The sequence below is a fragment of the Chanos chanos genome, chromosome 3 (genome assembly GCF_902362185.1).
Source record: "Chanos chanos chromosome 3, fChaCha1.1, whole genome shotgun sequence".
NCBI classification, from domain to species: Eukaryota; Metazoa; Chordata; class Actinopteri; order Gonorynchiformes; family Chanidae; genus Chanos; species Chanos chanos.
In genome coordinates this window covers 28,313,156-28,332,122 of record NC_044497.1, presented here as the reverse complement: position 1 = coordinate 28,332,122, position 18,967 = coordinate 28,313,156, and the positions used below count along the sequence as shown (strand labels likewise).

The following is an 18,967-nucleotide window of genomic DNA, read 5'->3' as shown; positions in this document are numbered from 1 at the left end:
TGAAGGAAAAACACAGATTTCCCTGAGGTGTTACTTTAAAAAGAATAATGAGTTACACACACTTTAATCATTCCAGGCCAGAAAAAAAAGCTGAATAATATTTTCTTTTTGTTTAATTATTCATGTAGATATGAGTTTTCTCACCAGTGCTGTCTTCAACTTGTTTACTCCCCCTTTTTTTTTTGGCTATGATGCAGAAAATGACAGAATAAGAGGCTGAAAACCAAAGAGACTCCAGTGAGGTGACTTGCGTATTGTGGTAATGCATTACAGGGTTGACACGGGTTGAGGCATCTCTTCCAAAACACTCCTGTGCTTTATGGCTTTCTATTCCTATGTGATGTTCTGCAGTATCTCATGTAGGGTTTAAAGCCATTGGGTACATAGTGGCAAATCAACCATAAGAAAACAGTGAGAGAAAGAAGAGACGCATTAAATCCAGTGTGCTAAAGGTTCATAGTATTGTACATTGCAGATACATGCAAGAACATTAATTCCTGCACCATGCTCAGTTCTTAATGCTTTCTGATAATATGCCATGAATCAGGCTGGCATTTATAAGCAGAGCAAATATACTAATCACATTTACATGAAAAGAAACGCTGCAGAGATATATTCTCCCAATTTGAATCACCACTTTAATTCAAGTAGAAGAATAAAGTCATTTATCTACAAATGATCTTGCTCTCTCCTCCAGTCTCTTTATACATACATTGTATGTGAGTCAGATCTGGTTTAATATGAAAACCTGAAGATAACTGTTCAAAAACCTTTGCCATTCAGTTCTGTTACAATAGACTTTTTGCATTTGTAATTTCACTTTGAGAGGAGCGACATGAAGCGTGTGACAGACCCTCACTAAAAAGTGCTAATCTAATGATAACACTACTAGGAGCAGATGTCTTCTGTGCTGTTCCTGAATGTGGCTGAGAGCAGGTTCTTTTCCAGTGTACTGCTTTCTGGAGCAAGTGTTCCATGCATTCTAGGAACAGCTGTGGGTAACAGTTTTTGTTTGCAAACTGGGATTGACAGTTCTGCCTTCAAAAAACAAAGCTTCCAATTTGAGCAAATTGTGATGAAAGCCTCTGGTTGTGACTCATCATATTATCACAACTGCTCTCGTTAAAAGATGCTTATCAAATACAAATTAAAGACCTTTTTAAATTAATGATACCACATGACTCTAAGATCAGTCAAAACACCGAACACTGTTACGCAGTTTGATCCACAGAAAAACGACAAATCGTCCCTAGGTGGTGTTCTCAGCTGGCAGCTTTGACAAGTGGCTTACTGCTTTGACATTTGCATCACATATTTAAGAGAAAGGCATGTATGACATATTGATGGTGCTTTCATGCTATTATTTTCGATTCCTGCTCCAACATGTCTTCTGAATGCAAAATGAGAGGTAATTTTTATGCTTACCCGCATCTTGCATCATGGTTTCCAGGGAGAGGGAGACAGAGAAGGAGAGAGAGAGTGTGTATACAAAAGAGAAAATAAGGGAAAAAAAGGAAGAGAAAACATGAGTTCATGCACAGACTATGCATGCTGATGAGTGAACAAGTGGCACACTAATCTAGGCAACAAGTGAAGCATTTCAAGACAAGGGATCAGAACAAATCAGAGTGCATACACTTGGGATGCACTATGGAAGAAAAACCTCTACAAAGCTGAATAAATAAGCAAACACTAGGCATCTGTGGGTACCACGAGTGTGCTGCCAGTGACACTAAGGAGACAGAGCAGACTTATTATGCGCCCCACGTTCTTTGTTGGCAAATCCTTCTGGGCTGGAGAGTCTTATTAAAATGACTTGTACAACAGGATAATACTCTCTCTTGGAGCCCGGTGGTGCAATGTATCACGGACCGATAACAGGCCAAATGAATAACTAAAATACGACTCATTCTGTGTGGAATTAAAGCCCTATAGCCTACCTTACTGGGTGCGAGACACATGTTCTATTTTTTTTCCCTTCAATGACATGTAGGCCTAGTAAATGCAGTTTTGGGTAGGAATCCTCTCATAAATGACTTAACATTTTAGCTGCAAAAGCCATACGTCTTCATGATGACGAAACATAGATCACTTTTTAATCAAAGTAATATGTGTTTTTATTTTCTCACAACCGTAAGTGCTACGTCTAGTTAGTTAAAGCGGAGGGCGCGCAGCAGAATAGCGGGAAAACAACCCTTGACGAATTAACAGTGAGCCGTTTCAGCTGGGACTAATGACTGAATATAGGTAAGCGGAAAACGAACTTCATGGGTCTTGCTTGACGTTACCATCGCATGTTCGCTTCTCGTCATTACTTTAACTCTGGGTGGTTGCTAGTTAGCTAATTAACGAGGGTGTGGCGCCATCTGGGAAAGGGCATACGGTAAGATTCGGGATGAATTAGCTGGCAAACCAACTTTTTATCGGTTTCCATTTTAATACAATCATCAGTAATGCTTGGTTACTCCGTTAGCTAGCAAACTGTTATTCACTTAGTTAAAAAAGCAAGGTGCTGTCAGTCCACCTTTAACAGTTTTAAATGGCTTGTTTCTCGGCCAACTCTGCAACTGCAAAAGACATCTAGTTTGACATGACGCCGATTGGGCCCTGTAAACAAGCTGACTTAAAAGTACAAACATATGACCCCGCGCCAGCTCGTGGGTGTTCATAGCTCTCCCTCGGGGGGCAGTACATGCCATTTCGAAAAGATGTTAGTTGCCACTGCTCAGAATATCGACCCTATGGCTCCAAGGTATGTGTCTCAGCACCACTCAGGCAAGTGTTAAAGCAGCTGCTGTCAGTCTGGGTGTGTGGTAGTGACAACGCATTCGCATAGTTTGCTACTTCAGCCTGAAGTCCTGTCCTGTTTAATGTCGCAGGATTGAGTCGGTTTGAGCGCGTGCCTAATCTGTCTGCTGTGAATTTGACATGCCGGTGTTTGTAGAGGATCCATCGCAATTTTCCAAGCAGAGGCTGAAAGCGGAGCTAATAACGCACAATGTTGAATTGCCCGCTAGGGAGAGTAAAAAAGAGGTTTTGTTGGAACTCTACCTGAAACATGTTGGAGTGAAGCCCACAGCTGATTTCTCTAGTGATGAAGAAGAGGACCAGGTGCAAAACGGCAATGTGAGCTCAGCCAAAAGTTTACTACGCTTGCGTATATGTTAAAATTGTAGCAAAATTGTTATCGTGCTCCTGTGTATTGAACGTCAGTGTCCTTGTGTTTGTGTTCGTATGATTGACGCGCTGAACGGTACCTAGATTTCTATGCATAACCTGTTGGATATTTCAAACGAAAATGTTCTTTTCAATGTTTGTCTATCATTTCTGTGTACGTAAAAATAGTTTGTTCTTATAATGAAAAACGTTAGAGCAGTGAAAGTGAAACTTGATATTTATAGTTGACCTGTTGTAAGCATCTGTTGAAACTTTGTGCTTTGTCTCAAAATGTAAACTTCGTGCGATTAAGGTTGATTTACTGAATTAATTTTCTGTTTTGAAGTGCGTTCTTTGTCGCAAGTGTTCTTCACCATATGTTGGTTGCTGCTTAACGTCGAGTAATTGGAACGCAATTCCGTTATGTGCGTTGTCGTTGCAGTCTGACTGCACACTTGCAGCTGTTCTGCACTCAAATTGCAATTGATACCATGCAGTCCGTTAGGTCAGATGGGATTTAACCCTGCAGGCTGGCCTTAGCGGAGCAGGGACACCCTCACAGTCAAGAATCTGGGTCAAACTATAACTTACACTTTGTTGCCAGATTTGAAATCTGTTGATGAGCCGATACTTCCACTGAAATAGATTTTTATTGATTTTTGAAATATGCAAAACATGTCATTCATGTTCTCAGATTTTCATAAAAGCTGGAATTTACACTGTCATAAAGGCGAGGTTTTGCCTTTTTTTTTTTTTTTTTTTTGAGCTTACATACAATGAATCCCATGTTCAATAACAACAGTATGCAATTATATATGATTTTTGTGCCAATTTTTCCCCATTTTTGTGTGTTTGAAGAATTTTGTAGGCTGGTTCTGAGGTGTCCTGAGAATTGGATTTGGGATTAGATTTGTGAGTGTTCACTCTGTGCTGTCAGGTTGGAGTTGGGCAGTCATTGATGTTTGGTTCTCTGTGCCGCAGAGAGAATGCTGGCATCCCAGAGTCTCTTGTTCTTTTTGTCTCTTTAGGACGAGGGAGACAAGCCAGATCCAGACATGACAGACCTGAGTTTACTGACAGACGAACAACTCAAAGTTAAATTGCTAAAGTATGGAGTCAAGGCTGGACCTATAGTGGGTGAGTATGTGACCTTAACATGGCTCTTCACACTCTCCCCAGTATTGTGTGAAATTGTGATCTATTCCAGATACGACGACGTATAGGCTTCCCCCTCCCCCGAGAGTCTGTTTCTGTCTTTCCTTCCAACAGTGCTGCTGCTTTCTACTCAGCTAAGGGATCAGTGTTATACAGAAACAGATTACACATACTCCTGATAATGTCCCCAATCTCTGTCTTTTAAAGATTCATGCTTCGAAGAGTTGTCTGAAACGAGAGAGAGAGAGAGAATGATATTTTTTATTATATTGTATGTCTGTTAGATGGTAGCCTTCAGAGCACCTCAAAACCATGTAAACACATGTCGACATGGTTCCGAATAGTCTTGATTGGAATTACCAACTGTCTGTCAGTACCCTAAGTTTAAGCAGAATAGTGTCTTTAATTGTGGCTGTGTCTAAGTTGATTTAGCCGTAATAAGCATCAGTCACATTCTCACGTCATCTGGGCAGAAGTACCATTAAACTGTCACTCTTTACGCTTGAAGAAACAAGGTGTGTCCTGGTAACCATGGAACACATTAATGAAGGACAGTTCACTGACAGTGCCACTGACACTTGTCTTGTTGTTTGAATCCTAACAACACAGACCAAAGTTAGGACTGGAATACAACATCAGAGTTGAAAATAAAGCATCTGTGCTAATAGAGCGTAAGAAACTTGGTCTGAATAATAGGTTCACTTAAAAATAAATAAATAAAAGAATGACTTAATGACCATTTACACATCAACGATTTAATATAACTGATTTGGGAGATGATGATTTAAGCTAACATTTAACCTAAAATAAGCTTTCAGAGCTGCCTCTAGATTAAGCAGCTAATGGTGAAATACAAAACTACTTGTCCTACTGCTAAGAGAGATTGTATTCTTCAGCACAGAGTTTTTTGCATGAATACCCTAACTGAAGTGAAAAAACAGAATCCTTTTATTGGTACATCTATTTGCCTAAGATCCCTTTACGTCCCAGAGTCATGACTTTCGATCGGTTCATGAACTTGAACTACCCTAAGTGCAGTTTTACAGTATTGCTGGAAAAATGGTAAAACATACTATTATTAGTTTAATTCCACTGTTGTTGGCCTTAAGCTTTTACTCCAGACTTAAAGCTGAAACTGCACTGGCAATGTTGTGTTGTGTAGATGAAGGAGCCATGGGAATGGTTTGCTCTTAGCAGTGACAGGGTTGACCAAAAAAGAGCAGTTTAAAAAGAGCCTTCCTTTCTCCTTGTGGGGAAATCTTTCCTCGACCACCACACAGCTCTTCTCGCATTACGCACTCGCATTACTTTTGACATTTGCTGACAAAAACGCGCTGCCTCACTCCCAGGGGGGGATGATGGATTTCCTGTCTCTACTATAGAGAATGAGCCATTTCTGACTCAGGTCTCATTATGAACAAAATGTTTCGTTTGCATGTACAAATGTTCGGAAATTCATCAAACTTATTTGGCTGCAAGACATCAGTGCCTACCTAGCAGTCATCAGTCGCAGAGTTGTGTGTGTCACTGCAAATCTTGTCGGCCAGATTTGACATAAGTTATGGAACTGCCCAAAATCTAAAGTAGGAGAGAAATTGCTTAGGTAGGAGGAAGAGGAATAGAAATGTGATACTGACTTGTGACAGCACTCAGTTGATTGTAGTTTCTCCAGCTTTGCAATTTTTTGACGAGCTACCCACCCACTGACGTGGTATCTCCTCTCCAGTGATGCACTGGAAACTTCCATACTGTGATTGCTATTCCATTTTGCTCTGCTTTCTGTGTTTTGATTAAGATTCTACCAGATCTCTGTATGAGAAGAAGCTGCAGAGGTTGATGGAACCTGCTCCAGAGGTCAAATTAAACGGCACAGGAGATGCAGGCCAGTACTCTGACAGCGAGGAAGAACAGGATGAGGAAGAGGAGGATGAACAAGAAGCACCTGGTATGGAATAGGAAATCTCATCTTGCACGTTTTACTGAATGGATCGTTCTGTCAATGTTTGCCTTGGCTGCGACTTTTTTTTTTTACTTGCTTGAGTTAAGTTGGCTAAAGTAAAAAGGTTAAGTAAAAGTTGTAGCTAATGTTGATGTTAAGTGGAAGTAAAATCTAGATACTGAGAGAATCTGCTCTTTGTTCATTCAAAACTAAGGCAGTTATTTAGTTACTGCACTCAGAATTAGTGAACAAAGTTGTCTTGTTTAAGAAGATATTATAAATGGGATCTTTATGTATGAAAGAAACTGGAGTCTGACAGTCAAAGTCTGTTGCCTAGAACTTTGAGATGGAAGTTCAGTTGGCTCTTTTCTCACCAGATTAAGGACTTTGCTGAAATTTCTTACAAGCTTTGCAGAACAGTTTTCACAGAGACAAAAGACATTGCAGAAGAGGCTATAGATGCCTTTGAGTGGTGGCTTGACAGCTAAACATGAGCAAAGCCAGTACACTGCTAATAACTAAACTGCTAAATAAGTAAATAAGTTAACTACTAAAAACTGCCAGTAAGCTGCTAAGCTTTTTCCCAGTTGATTTATACTGCCTTTAATCTCACAACTAAGCACGTACAAGGCCGGGCTAACAATCTGTAAATAGCAGCTCTTTTATTCATTGCCCCAAGTGACTGAAAACCTAGGCTGCAGGTAGATGGTGTGTTATCAATAAGTTAGATCTAACAAGACTGCACCCTTTCTGAGAGTCATTATTGATTGCAGCAGAAATCAATGTTCATTTCAGCTATGCCATATGTTTGCTGGTCTCCACAGTACAGATTGTGCTGTAGGAATGAGTTTGACAGGCATGTCGTTGCTCGCTAGGCAACTTGCTCCCATGTTCTCCAAAAGTCAGGCATCAGAGCTCAACAGGCATTGGGTTGTATAAGGTTAAGCAATTAGACGTCTGAGGGTATGTAAAAGTGCTTACAAGGGCTAGCGCTTACAACAGGTAAAGACAAATATACAGGCACTTTCCGTTTGTTTATTTAACCGTCACACTGGCAAGGTGTCAGCACACACAGACGTGAGGTGATGAATGCACTCAACAGGGTGAGTTTAGGTCAGCTATAGCAGTGTGCCCCCCCCATGCAGTTACAGGGAAAGTGAAGGGCTTTGTGGGAGTGAACATGTGTCAGGGAATGTCACATATCATCTTCTGGCTGTCAGGGAAATGTTTATTCTCAGTACTCAAAACATTGTGTGCGCTGTTTGACGTTGTTGGAAAATTATGGGTTTGCAAAAGCAGCAAGACCTGAGAGATGTTCAACATGATGGACATTCAGCTGGGGGTTTTAGTTTTATTAAGAAGTTAGAATAATTATAATCACTGTTGGAGTCCTAATATTAGAAATATTCTACTGATGTCCTCTCCTACATTTCAGAGCAGAGTGATCCAGAAACAGTGACAGAGCTGGACTCAGCTGCCAATCAGGTGAGGTCTCACTCAGATTCTTTATTAAGGTTACAGGTGGATCTTTGGGCTCACGTAGAGCATCATTGGAGTCCATGCAGAACGGAGCTTTTGTTCTGTTTGTTTAGGTAGTTGAAGTTTGTGTTGGCTCTTTGTTTATTACTTAGGAAATGTGCGTTTTGTTTTTTTCTTTTGTTTGTTTTTTCCTCTTCTTGATTGAGGTGCAGATGATTGTTTTGACCCATTATTTACATTTCATTTAATGTAGATTTTTAAGTGCATTGATTAGCAAAGATAGACAGTGGAGAGCATCTGATTGTTTTCCCTTGTATCAACACAGTATAATTTCCATATCCATTTCCTACAGTCTTACACAGCCAGACGCAGTCCTTTCATCATTTCAAGCCTTTGGAGAGAGGTCTTAAATTCCCAGTCACAGAGCATCGTGCAGTCCTTTCTGTAGCATTAGACAGTACTGCTTTGCAAAACTCCCTCCCTTCTCTTTTGCATGATTAAAAACATAATTGAATGCCCCAAAGAGGCTGACATTGCTTACCCATATTCTAAGATGGCCAGGTTCAAGGCAAACCTCATCTATGCAAGCAAGGTTTGGTTTTTACTTAGCTCTTTTCACATATCCTCAACTGAGGCTAATTAGGGTTGTGGATCCCATTTGTGAAAGGCTTCAGTAGTTTGTAGATGTAAAACCAAATAAGAAATTTCTTCAGGGTTTCCGTATGAATACAGTGGGAAACGGTGTCCTACATCTAACCAGAGTGCTGTAGTCATTTTGCTCTCGTGGCCTTCAGTTTTGACTGCAGCATCACCTTGTGGCTGGAGTTGTAACTTTCAATAACTGTCTGTTTCGACAGATGAACAATAATGTTTAATCAACTTCATTTTCTGTATAAACAGGCTGGGAGGTACTATAAGGATGGTTATCATCAGTGCTTTTTGCCTCCCCCCATGACGGTAAATAGTGTTCATATATTACTGCAGAACAATTGCATTGATTTTATTTGCTTGGATCCTTACGCATATTAAAGGTCTCACTGTGTTGAGAAATGCACAGACTGTTGTTTCATCGATCAGCAAAACGAAATGCCAAAAGATTGTGTAGGAGGCAATATCCTTCACTATAAACTCGGTAAGATTGGTTGTGCAGACATAGGGTTTTTAAATCAACAGCTCTGCAGTATGTCTGTTTGTTTAAGGGATGTACCAATACATAGTTTATGAGGTTTAAAGAATTCAATCTTAAATCTGTGGAATGCAGTTTCAGGTCTAGGAGAAAATGTTTTATTTGTTTTATGTCTTTGATAAAAATGTCAACTTTACAAACATTTCTTCCGTTTTACAAATGCGCACAAACCCGCTATGCTTATTTACCCAAGCACACCATTTTGTTTTGAGACTTCACTCTGCAATTGGACCTTTAGATCACACAGGCACATCTCTGCTTTTATTAAGCTGTCTCCTGTTCACTTGTAGTTGAAGCGGAGTCCTGGCTCAGGAGAGTGTAGTTATGCTGACTCCTCCACCTGCAGCACCTTCAGCATCACTCAGCTGGTGGAGCAGGGAAGTTTGTTAGTTGCTGTGGTGACAGCGTCTAAATGTCCTCTCACTGTGATTGGGTTCACTTTGGTGGGTTGCTGGTGTGTTTTCACCACATTCATATGTATAACACACACACAAACTCACATAATCTGCGTATTTTTTAACAACTGAGGAATGGGGGTCTAAATCTGTCTTTAATGATATAAGCTTTGAAAATGGCATTGATTTGATTTGCTATTTCAGTGTCTTTATTGAGCTGTCTTTACCCAACGGCAGATTGAGAAGAGATACTGTAATTATTCTAAGGGACCAGAGAGAGAGGCTGTGTCCTGGGGAAGCAGTATGGACCAGTTTGATACCAGAAGCAGTTGAGTCAGTACCCTGACAGCTGTCATACAGATGTCACAAAAGTCTTGATGCCCCCCCCCCCCCCCAACTCTCCCATCCATTGTCTGGGCCCATCTGCATTAGATGATCAGTTTACACAAGCAGCCAAAAAAAATTCTGTTGTCTTGTGTTACAAAGACTTAGCTTTATGAGTAATTGCGGTGTGATCCACAACCTGACCAGTTCCTATTTTATCAAATTATCACCCAAGTGAAACTATGTTGGATGTCAACCTGTGGTGAACTGAACAGTTGGTGCACCAAATAGATCTGTGTTCCCCCACTCAGTCACAAACTACGTTCAATCAAAATGAAATTAACCAGTGCAAAATTGGCAGATAATACTATGTATTAACTTAGAGCAAACCCATAACCATAAACATGCCACAATGGTTCCAAAACAATTTTTAACACGAGTAACGTTTCATGTCTTTAAAGAAACACTGAATGTCGTATGTTTTGGGCTTGGATAAAAATCCATCGCGTTGCCACCCTGAGAGCTGTGGGCTCTGCCTGCAGTGTGGTCCTCAGGTCTTCTCCTTACTCACTCTCATCATCTCTGGAAGATGAAAGCTGCTACCAAATTGAGCTCTGCTGATGCGTCTGTGATGGTCCTGAATTAATTTCAGAAATTAACTCCTGTGTCATAGGCAGCTCTCTCACACATCCACACCATCTCAATTGCTTGTGGCGCCCCCCCCCCACCCCCCCCCATACACACACTCCTCTCCTCTTTTTTCCCTCATTCCCATTTAGTACTAGTTACTCTAGGAGTGTGTCTCAGTGTAGAGTAATTATGTTGTGTGTTTCTGGGCATATCTGTCTGGGTTACTAAAGGTAGTTAGATCACCTTATAGTAACAAACTAGTTTATTTAGTCTCTCTCTCTCTCTCTCTCTCTCTCTCTCTCTCTTTTTGTAGTTAGATGGTAAATCTGGATCTCATTCAAACACGCATTTTATTTGACAATAGCTTTAAATTCTTTATCCTCTGAATCTACTTGATACAATAAACACTGCAATTTACTTTTCTCTACTTGGTAAATTATTTCTTATAATAGTGAATTTAGTGATCAAGGAACCTGGGCATCAGAGAATTGAATTTGAATAGTGTTATTGTACTGGGCACTTCAGTGTAAGCTTCAGTGTTAAAAGCGGCTTAAAATCCACAGAGAACCATTAATAAGATCCTGTTTAAACCATTAGCATGGCTGTCATCCCAAGGAAAAGTAACTGATTGGTTGATAAAACTGCATCAGTTTTCAGTAATCATTGTATAAATGGTTTTATTGGCATATTTAGGTTTCTTAAAGCTAAGTGTAATTCTTATTGTTATACTGTGCTTCATTTTGAGTTTCTTGCTGTTTTTTTTTTTTAATTGATAAGTTTTGATTGGCAGGACCTTTTGAGGACAAAGCCACAATGACTAACAGGTCCCTTGATCTGCCACATGATGCTGCCACATCCCCAAAGCACACAACAGTAACGGTTCATTTGTATCCTTACTTCTTTTGTTTGCTTCCCACCTGGTGTCTTGCAGTCCTCTGTTTTGGCTAATATTTTATTCATCAAGAGAAGAAAAGAGAAACGCAGCACTGCACACACAGTCTGAAGGACTTTCACTCTTCCTGTTGTCTCTGGGGGAAATTCCATTGGAATTCAGTTCTGTTTCCTCTCTGTTTTTGTTTTCTCACTCCTCTCTCCTCTGTTTCCTTTGCTTTTTTTGTTCTTCTTTTGATCAGAGAACTGAGAATTGTGAAGGCAGTTTAAATGAGTGGAAATGCAAAACAGGAATCAAAACCTCATTACTGTCTCTGAGGGAAAATGATCCGTTATTAGCAGACTCCTCAGTGCAGGGGATTTTTTTTTGTTTGTTTTGTTTTTTTGGTCAATCTAACCACACTGTTTAGTTTAAGTCTTCAAGAATGACATGTCAAAATGGCAACGGGAGAAGTGCATCTCGATGAAAACAATTATTAAAATGCAAAACAGCTCATTCACCATCATTATTGCCAACATTTTGCTGGAACTGGCCAGTTCATAGTAGACGGTTTGCTTTTTGCCTCCTAAAGCAAAGCAGGTTCAGTTGCTCTATCTGTTTGTGTATTGGATGGTCGGTGAGAATGAAAGCATTACTGAAGGTAATCTCAGGCACATGTATGGCACTCACATGGTGTCATATGATTAACATTCCTGCCTGGATGTGGCTGGCTTCTGTTTTCACAGACTCTGTACACTTAAAGTATTTAACAAGTCTTACATAAATGACCAAGGGAATCCAGCTGTGTTGTTGTCAGGTTATCAGGCTGTTAGCTTTAGAAAATCCATTAGAAAGCTAGGGATTGAAGATGCATTTCAACGGCAGCATCAAGAAGAATTGTTTGACGCATTTGAAATGATTGTTATTCTTTCTTTCTGTTGGTGAGAACATTGTCTTCCTCCACTTCCTTCACTCTTTCTTCACATGCGTAAGGGTTTCTGTACTATTTCAAAGAGGGTTTGCTCTATCACCCTCTCTTTGTGTTGTCCTGTGTCTGTCAGCTCACAGAGTAATTATTTTTGTCTCCTTCCACTCTAGGAGCCAGCCAATGATTTATTAAAGGAGATGTTTCCAGATGCTGAAGTCACACCCTTTGGGATCAGGTGAATATGGTGCTACCTTTGTTGTTTGTTATTGTTTATTTTCTATTGGAGAGCGGAGGGATATACTGCCAGACATGATTTGTTCAGATGTTCAGACAACACCAAGATAAATATCCAAACTGTCCAGTAGGAATGCTCTTACTGCTGCTTTGAACAGGCATTTTTACATTTGGCTCAGTATTGTCCAGGGTACTGAAGTCTTGCTTTGCAATTGTTACCTCCACATTTTTATTAAACTGTTTAAATGTATTCATAACTGAGTCTTCTTGCTTGAGTTTCAAAGTCATGATTAGTATATTTTTATAGAGGCACACTGTACATTTTATAGAGGCACACTGTCTCTCTGGGTAGAGCAGTGCACTGCCTGAATCTATAATTGTGTGGAGGAAACAACCTCTCAATGGCTTTAGGGTTTCATACCTGGAAAAGGAGGGTTGCTGGTTTGAATCCCAAGCTAGGCATTAGGGAGGGTGGAGAGGAACCACTGGAAGGCTGCAGATTGCTTCAGGGGTGCTGTACTAAGGCACTTTTTTGCCTCCCTTTCCTCCCCTTATTATGTCTCTATGAAAATTGCTTTATGACCCTAAAGCGGTTTGAGAAAGGCCTGAAAGAAATGGTGAATGTTTGTTGTCCTAAAGCCTGTCTCTCTCTTCTTAAAGCGCCACACGACGTAGACCCATCAGAGGAGCAGCAGGTCGACCTGTGCAATTCAAATACCCACTTCCTGATTTCAGCCCTGCGAGTGTGGAGAGAAAGGAGATCAGTCGTCGCCTTGTCCCTCTGTGGATTCAGACCGTCATCTTCCTTATTGTGTCGTCCCTTCTCTTTCTCATCTACATGACGTTTGAAGAATTTTCATACTAGGACTCGGGTTAACTTAAGACTTCAAATGGTCCAAAATTGTTAAGTCTCAGATTTTACAAAGTCTGTTTTGGCAAATGTGTGCCCTAAAGAGACTGCTGCAGTTTTTCTTGTGCCTCAACTTACAGTGAATTTAAAGTCTAAGAAGAATGTTGTAATGTTTTTGTTCAGGTATTTTAATAGTCCTGTTGGTATACACATTTTTAGTGAATAAAGAAAAAAAAGTTTGCAAACTTTGCAAATAATGTATGAAGAACTTTAATTTCCCTAATGTTTGGGTTTTAGTAATGTAAATAAATATTGTTTTGGTATTGTGCAAATAAAGTGAGTAATTACAAAGTCACTGTGGGTGATGTTCTTTTGTTTTGGGGCCCAGTTTGTCATAAACGAGGTAGATTTTTGTATTTAAAATATCACAAAGTTTTCTTATAGAAGTGATACATTTTGTAAACACCGAATATATCATTGTTGATTTCCTCTTGGTGTGTGGACTGCTCGAGAATTATTATCGGGCGAATTGTAATGTCCTTAACTGACATGCCCTTTCTTGATTTTTATGCTAGTTTAAGATTATTCGACAAAGTGACCCGTTTACAATCATGGGACACGTATATTCCAGCGCAGCAGATGGCGCGCATGTAACGTGAAAATAAGTGCCATTCCTCCGGTAAGAGCATATTTGCAAAGGAAACAATTGCACTGTCATTCGCTTCCTGAAACATGACAGGCAACGGTACGAAGCCGGGCACTCTCAAGGTTTTGAAAGTTGTGGTGTTGAGCTTAGCATTAGTTTTGCTTATTCTATTCCTCATCGCTACAGTTAGGACGTTCACATTAGAGGTAAATGCAGGGCTTCAGCTGGCGCAGTGGGAGAGAACCAGTAAAATATCCCCCGATATAAGCCAACAGCAGAGAGAGAAACAGCTAGCAAATTTCAAAGGTATCGTATACTACTTGCCCGTTGTAATCGTTATCATGTGTTTACTCTGATGTCAGGCGAGAGCGTGTTGAACGAAGTCAACGAGTGCACCGCTGAGGCAACTGCTTCCCGCGGTCGACTGATTAAAAAAACTGTTTTGAAGAGTGGCATAATGGTGTGATTATGTATGCGGTGTGCAGTCTACCGTAGTGTGCACTTTGTATGCCGTATTTCACCCAACGTTCCTTTCATTCTAGAGGCTATCCAGATACCCACTGTTTCCTTTTCGGAGACTGAATTCAACCTCACCGCTCTGCACGAGTTTGACAAGCTGTTGAGAAGAGGTGAGGATAGCTTGGGCCAACCGTTTGTAAAGCTGCCTTGATGTAAAGACAAAATATATAGTACATTTGATGGTAAGAATCCCCGCGTTAAGCAATTGGTTTCATTGGTGTTTGGTTTCTCACAGTGTTCCCAAATGTGTTCTCGTCGGGTCTGGTCAAACATGATGTAATAGCCAACTACAGCCACCTGTTGTCGGTTCGTGGGACTGACCCACTTCTAGTCCCCTATATGCTGTTGGCCCATATTGATGTGGTGCCTGCCAATGAGCAGGATGGTTGGGAAGCACCACCATTCTCCGCCAAAGAGATTGATGGATTCATTTATGGACGAGGTACCATAGACGACAAGCAGTCTGTTATGGTAGGTGTGTTTTAACATTAATGGTTTGAATGTATGTTTGAAACAAATAAACTGGGCCCCAAAAACAAATTTTGTTTTTAATTTTTTTTTGTCTAGGGGATCCTGCAGGCTCTTGAGAATCTGTTAGAAAAAGGCTACAAACCTCGACGAAGCTTCTACATTGGCCTTGGCCATGATGAGGAAGTCAGTGTATCTTTAACTTTAATGAGATCTTATTTTAAAGGAAATTTAGCTCTGACCTTGTTGATGCAATCTGAAAATGATATGGTTCAGCTAAACTCAGGCAGATAAAGTAACGTTTTAAATAAAGCAGAAACATCATATAAACATTTTTATGATGTCTGTGCAGGTCAATGGTTTCAATGGGGCCGTGAACATTGTGGCAGAGCTGAAGAGACAGGGGGTCCAGCTGGAGTTTGTTCTGGATGAGGGTCTTGCTGTCCTGGATGGGGTAATAAATGGCCTAGATGGACCTGCTGCCTTGTAAGACCTGTTCACTTATCTCTTTTCCTGTTAAGGGGAACAACATACTTTAATTGTAGCTCACTGTTGCATAGTGTTGGGTACTCAATGTGAGTTAGTCTGAGAATTGAGCCACTGGTTTTGGTGTCAGAGGATCAAATCTTAAAAATCCATCCTTGCATTGCGCTTTCAGTGCCGTCAACCATTCTGTCCAGACGAGTTCCCTGCACAGTGTCATTTCCAGGTCATCACAAATGTTCTTTATTTGCTCTCTGTATGTTGTTTTGACTGAGTGTTAATGCTGTGTTCCTCACTGTATCTTATATTAGGATTGGAATCAGTGAAAAAGGACATGCCACAGTGAAGCTCAGTGTGACAACCAAACCCGGTCACTCCTCCATGCCTCCAAGCGAGAGTAGCATTGGCATTCTGGCCGCTGCTGTGAAAAGGTGAAAAAAGGAAAAACCTATCCTGTCAACTACCATCCTCGTAAAGTCCCTCTGTGCTTGGTATTTGCATTGCAATGTACTAAGCACAAAAGGCAAAGTTCATTTTGCATCTTTGCATCCTAAATATATACATATAAGTTACTGTTTACTGCTATGGACTCTTAAGTTTATCTGCATGAACCGCAATTCGTGACCTAGATATAAATGTTAAAAAGAGAGGGGGCATTTCTGCTTGTGATGATTATCACTCCTTGCAGGCTGGAAGAGAACCCAATGCCAAGATTGTTTGGTGAAGGTCCTGAACGCAGCACATTTGAACACCTTGCTCACAAGGTAGATTAATATGTGCTGTAATAAGTACACACTGAACTGTACTGTTTTCTTTTAGGTCAAGTTTTATCTTGTTACCCTCTAATTCTTTGGCTTTTTTTGGGGGGGGGGGGCAGTTCGGTCTACCTCTCAGATTCATCATGTCGAACATGTGGCTCTTTTCTTCTCTGATGGGCAGGTAGTTTCAGTTATTAAATCTTTATACAGTCTGTTTCAATCACTGAATTAACAAGTATCGGTTTGTGTGCTGAGCCGAACACCATTTTTTTAACCTTCCGTATTTGCAGGGTGATGGAAAGGAGACCTGACACGAATGCATTCGTCAGAACAACCACTGCTGTGACTATGTTTCATTCAGGTGTGAAGGTAGAGTACTTTATTTTTTTCAACACACACATACACACACACACGCACACACACATGCACAGACGCGATACTTGCACACTCGTTTACTAATGTATTTAATAAACTTGCTGACTGGAAGCAGTGGTTTTACTTCTCGTTCGCAGATTAATATTATCCCGTCTCAGGCAGAGGCCTACGTAAATCTGCGCATTCATTCAGCCCAAACTCTGCAAGAGGTGAGTGGGTAAGGTTGGGTCTAACTCAATATGTTAATGTGTGACTGGCTGTGCTCTCTAACACTTATGGTAACAGAGTCCAGAATTCAACTCACGCAGATGGTTGATCTATTAGGTTTTTTTTTTTTTCTTTTTGAGTTGAAGATGAACACAAATGTAATTTTTAGAAGCATTGTCTGCTTTGTTTTTGAAAGCTTTGGATTTCACTTTCATAGTTTTTTTTGAAAACTTAGATCCTGCATGGCTGCATGTGTTCATAGGAGAATCATACAACCATCAGAAAGAGACATCATTCAGAATACAAGCCTTATTTCTTTCTCTCTCCTTCATTCTCCATCTCTCTCACTTCATCTCGCAACCTTTTCTCCCTGTCTCTACCCTTTTCTGCCTCCCTTCCAGGTGCTTGACTTGATTCATCTCAAAGTGGCAGATGATCGGGTCAAGATAGAACTGAAGGGCGGATTTGACCCGTTACCCATCAGTTCCTATGATGAAAAGTCGTTTGGGTTCCAGATCATTAAGAAAACTGTACTAGACATGTTTCCTCAGGTCACTGTTGCTCCTGGTGAGACTCTGAAGAGAGAAAAGCATGTGTATTGCCTGAAGTTATTTGCCTGGCCAAATGCCAGAAGTACCTGAAGTGGTGCTGCTTTGTTTGCACATGTAGAGTCTCTTTATGCACTTTAAGTCATGTTTTGTTTTTTGGGGGGGGGTTTTGTTTGCCCTCACCATACAGGGATCTGCATTGGCAATACTGACAGCCGTCATTATACTGAACTGACCAGCAATATCTATCGGTTTGCTCCTACTTGGTTCAAACCAGGTGACTCACAGAGGTATGACATAGCAGAATGAATAATACATAAGAGTCAATATCAGAAGACGAATCAACAAAGACGTCTGTTTGAATGTATTAGCTGAATATTATCTCTAATGTAAAAAAACTGTTATCTTTTATACGCAGTATAAAAAGGTGTCTCCTGGTCTTGTATATGTAAGATCTGCTATCAGTAGTTCAGCTTGCGCACAATGATTGTCGGTTATTGTCCTCTTTCTTTGTTTTTAGATTTCACGGCGTGAACGAGAGGATCTCAATCAAGAACTACGAGGAGATTGTGGTGTTTTACTTTCAACTCATACAAAACTGTGACATTAAGAGTCTACCTCTGTCTCATGGCAGTGAGCATGAGCTGTAGCCGTAGAGGTTGATCCAAGCCCTGTATTTCTGTGTGTAATCCAGGGACGTTTGATGCATTTCTGTGAAATTTAATGATGATGAGAGATCTAGGAGGTTATGGTCATTACCCAGCTAATCAACTCTTTTATGAGTTACAGATTGATTTCAATGGCACAGCTGCTGTACTTTCATGATTTTGAGCCAAGTCTATTATAGCACAGCCTTTTGAATGGAGGTTTTCCCTTTTGAACTCTAGTTTAGTTTAAACCTAGCTTTGACCTAATATTGGTCAGGAGCATTAGCTTTTTACATACGCATTTGTGTTTAGTTTATCAGGAAAAGAAGATTTAGAACAGTCAAAGCCTGACCCTAATGAATGTACTGGATAAACAGATGGAGAATGAAAATGAGAGATTTGTAGAGTTTTACAGTGGAACATAAAGGTACTAATAACATGGTAGATAAATTGATACTTGAAGTTTACTCAAAGATGACATAGATGACGAGCAGTGTTTAAGCAACTCCTCCCCTAGATGTCTTACGAATGGACATTGATCGCCTTAATGTAGGGATGCTTGACAATGGACAATAAACATGGTTATGATTGCTGAACTTTATTTAGAGAGAACATATTTAACATTGGTGTTTATTGGTGTGCACTTCATGTCTCACATGTCACAGAATTTATTTAACCATTAATCCTGTTCTTTTTCAGGCATATTCATAGAAAACAGTTACCCTTTGATGTTCTTAAAATACAGGAAAAAGTGATTTTTGAAGGTTTGACACAGAATACACTCATCAAATCAATCTCTCATTTGTATCATACATTATTTGGGATAGCCGTTGGTCATAAAAAAGAATGGAAAAACTTTTTTTTTTTACGGAAACAAAAAACGATGCAACATTGTGGACTGCTTTGAATTTTTCAAGTGAGATTTTTTTTATTTGTAAGAGAGACAGACGTGGTGGCAGGCACTTGACAGAAAAGACCAATAAGCCTATTGTACAGTTCAGATGGAATTATTTAAACTACAGGTATCAGTGTTGTGAAGCACACATGTGCCCAGCCTCAAATTGGCAATGAAAAATCGACAGCGAGTTTCTGTCCTGTTTTTAGTACTACTGCTGTAGTGGTGGGGGAGCTATTGCCAATTCAGACTGTTTGAAAATGTACGTTGTGAC

General features: G+C 40.2%; 2 protein-coding genes across 2 annotated transcripts; both read left to right on the top strand.

Annotated features, from left to right (window-relative positions):
• The first annotated feature begins 2,928 nt into the window (after window positions 1–2,928).
• On the top strand, window positions 2,929–13,162 carry lemd1 (LEM domain containing 1). Its single transcript, XM_030767708.1, has 7 exons — window positions 2,929–3,126; window positions 4,185–4,293; window positions 6,107–6,256; window positions 7,686–7,735; window positions 9,206–9,358; window positions 12,234–12,298; window positions 12,958–13,162. The coding sequence occupies exons 1-7, from the start codon at window positions 2,929–2,931 to the stop codon at window positions 13,160–13,162; spliced, it is 930 nt and encodes a 309-aa protein (XP_030623568.1).
• Window positions 13,163–13,879: 717 nt separating this feature from the next.
• On the top strand, window positions 13,880–18,414 carry pm20d1.2 (peptidase M20 domain containing 1, tandem duplicate 2). Its single transcript, XM_030768995.1, has 13 exons — window positions 13,880–14,099; window positions 14,336–14,422; window positions 14,548–14,783; window positions 14,880–14,966; window positions 15,133–15,266; window positions 15,575–15,694; window positions 15,952–16,027; window positions 16,141–16,202; window positions 16,312–16,390; window positions 16,534–16,605; window positions 17,005–17,170; window positions 17,342–17,441; window positions 17,672–18,414. Exons 1-13 carry the CDS (start codon window positions 13,880–13,882, stop codon window positions 17,799–17,801), a joined length of 1,569 nt encoding a protein of 522 aa, XP_030624855.1. The 3' UTR covers window positions 17,802–18,414.
• Window positions 18,415–18,967: the final 553 nt, after the last annotated feature.

Bases quoted from the DNA above. Each gene is read 5' to 3' on its own strand.
- lemd1 (XM_030767708.1), top strand. From the start codon at position 2,929: ATGCCGGTGTTTGTAGAGGATCCATCGCAATTTTCCAAGCAGAGGCTG. The intron at 7,736-9,205 runs GTGAGGTCTCAC...GTTCACTTGTAG, and splicing joins TGGACTCAGCTGCCAATCAG to TTGAAGCGGAGTCCTGGCTC. The intron at 12,299-12,957 runs GTGAATATGGTG...CTCTTCTTAAAG, and splicing joins GTCACACCCTTTGGGATCAG to CGCCACACGACGTAGACCCA.
- pm20d1.2 (XM_030768995.1), top strand. From the start codon at position 13,880: ATGACAGGCAACGGTACGAAGCCGGGCACTCTCAAGGTTTTGAAAGTT. The intron at 14,100-14,335 runs GTATCGTATACT...CTTTCATTCTAG, and splicing joins ACAGCTAGCAAATTTCAAAG to AGGCTATCCAGATACCCACT. The intron at 17,171-17,341 runs GTGAGACTCTGA...CTCACCATACAG, and splicing joins TCAGGTCACTGTTGCTCCTG to GGATCTGCATTGGCAATACT.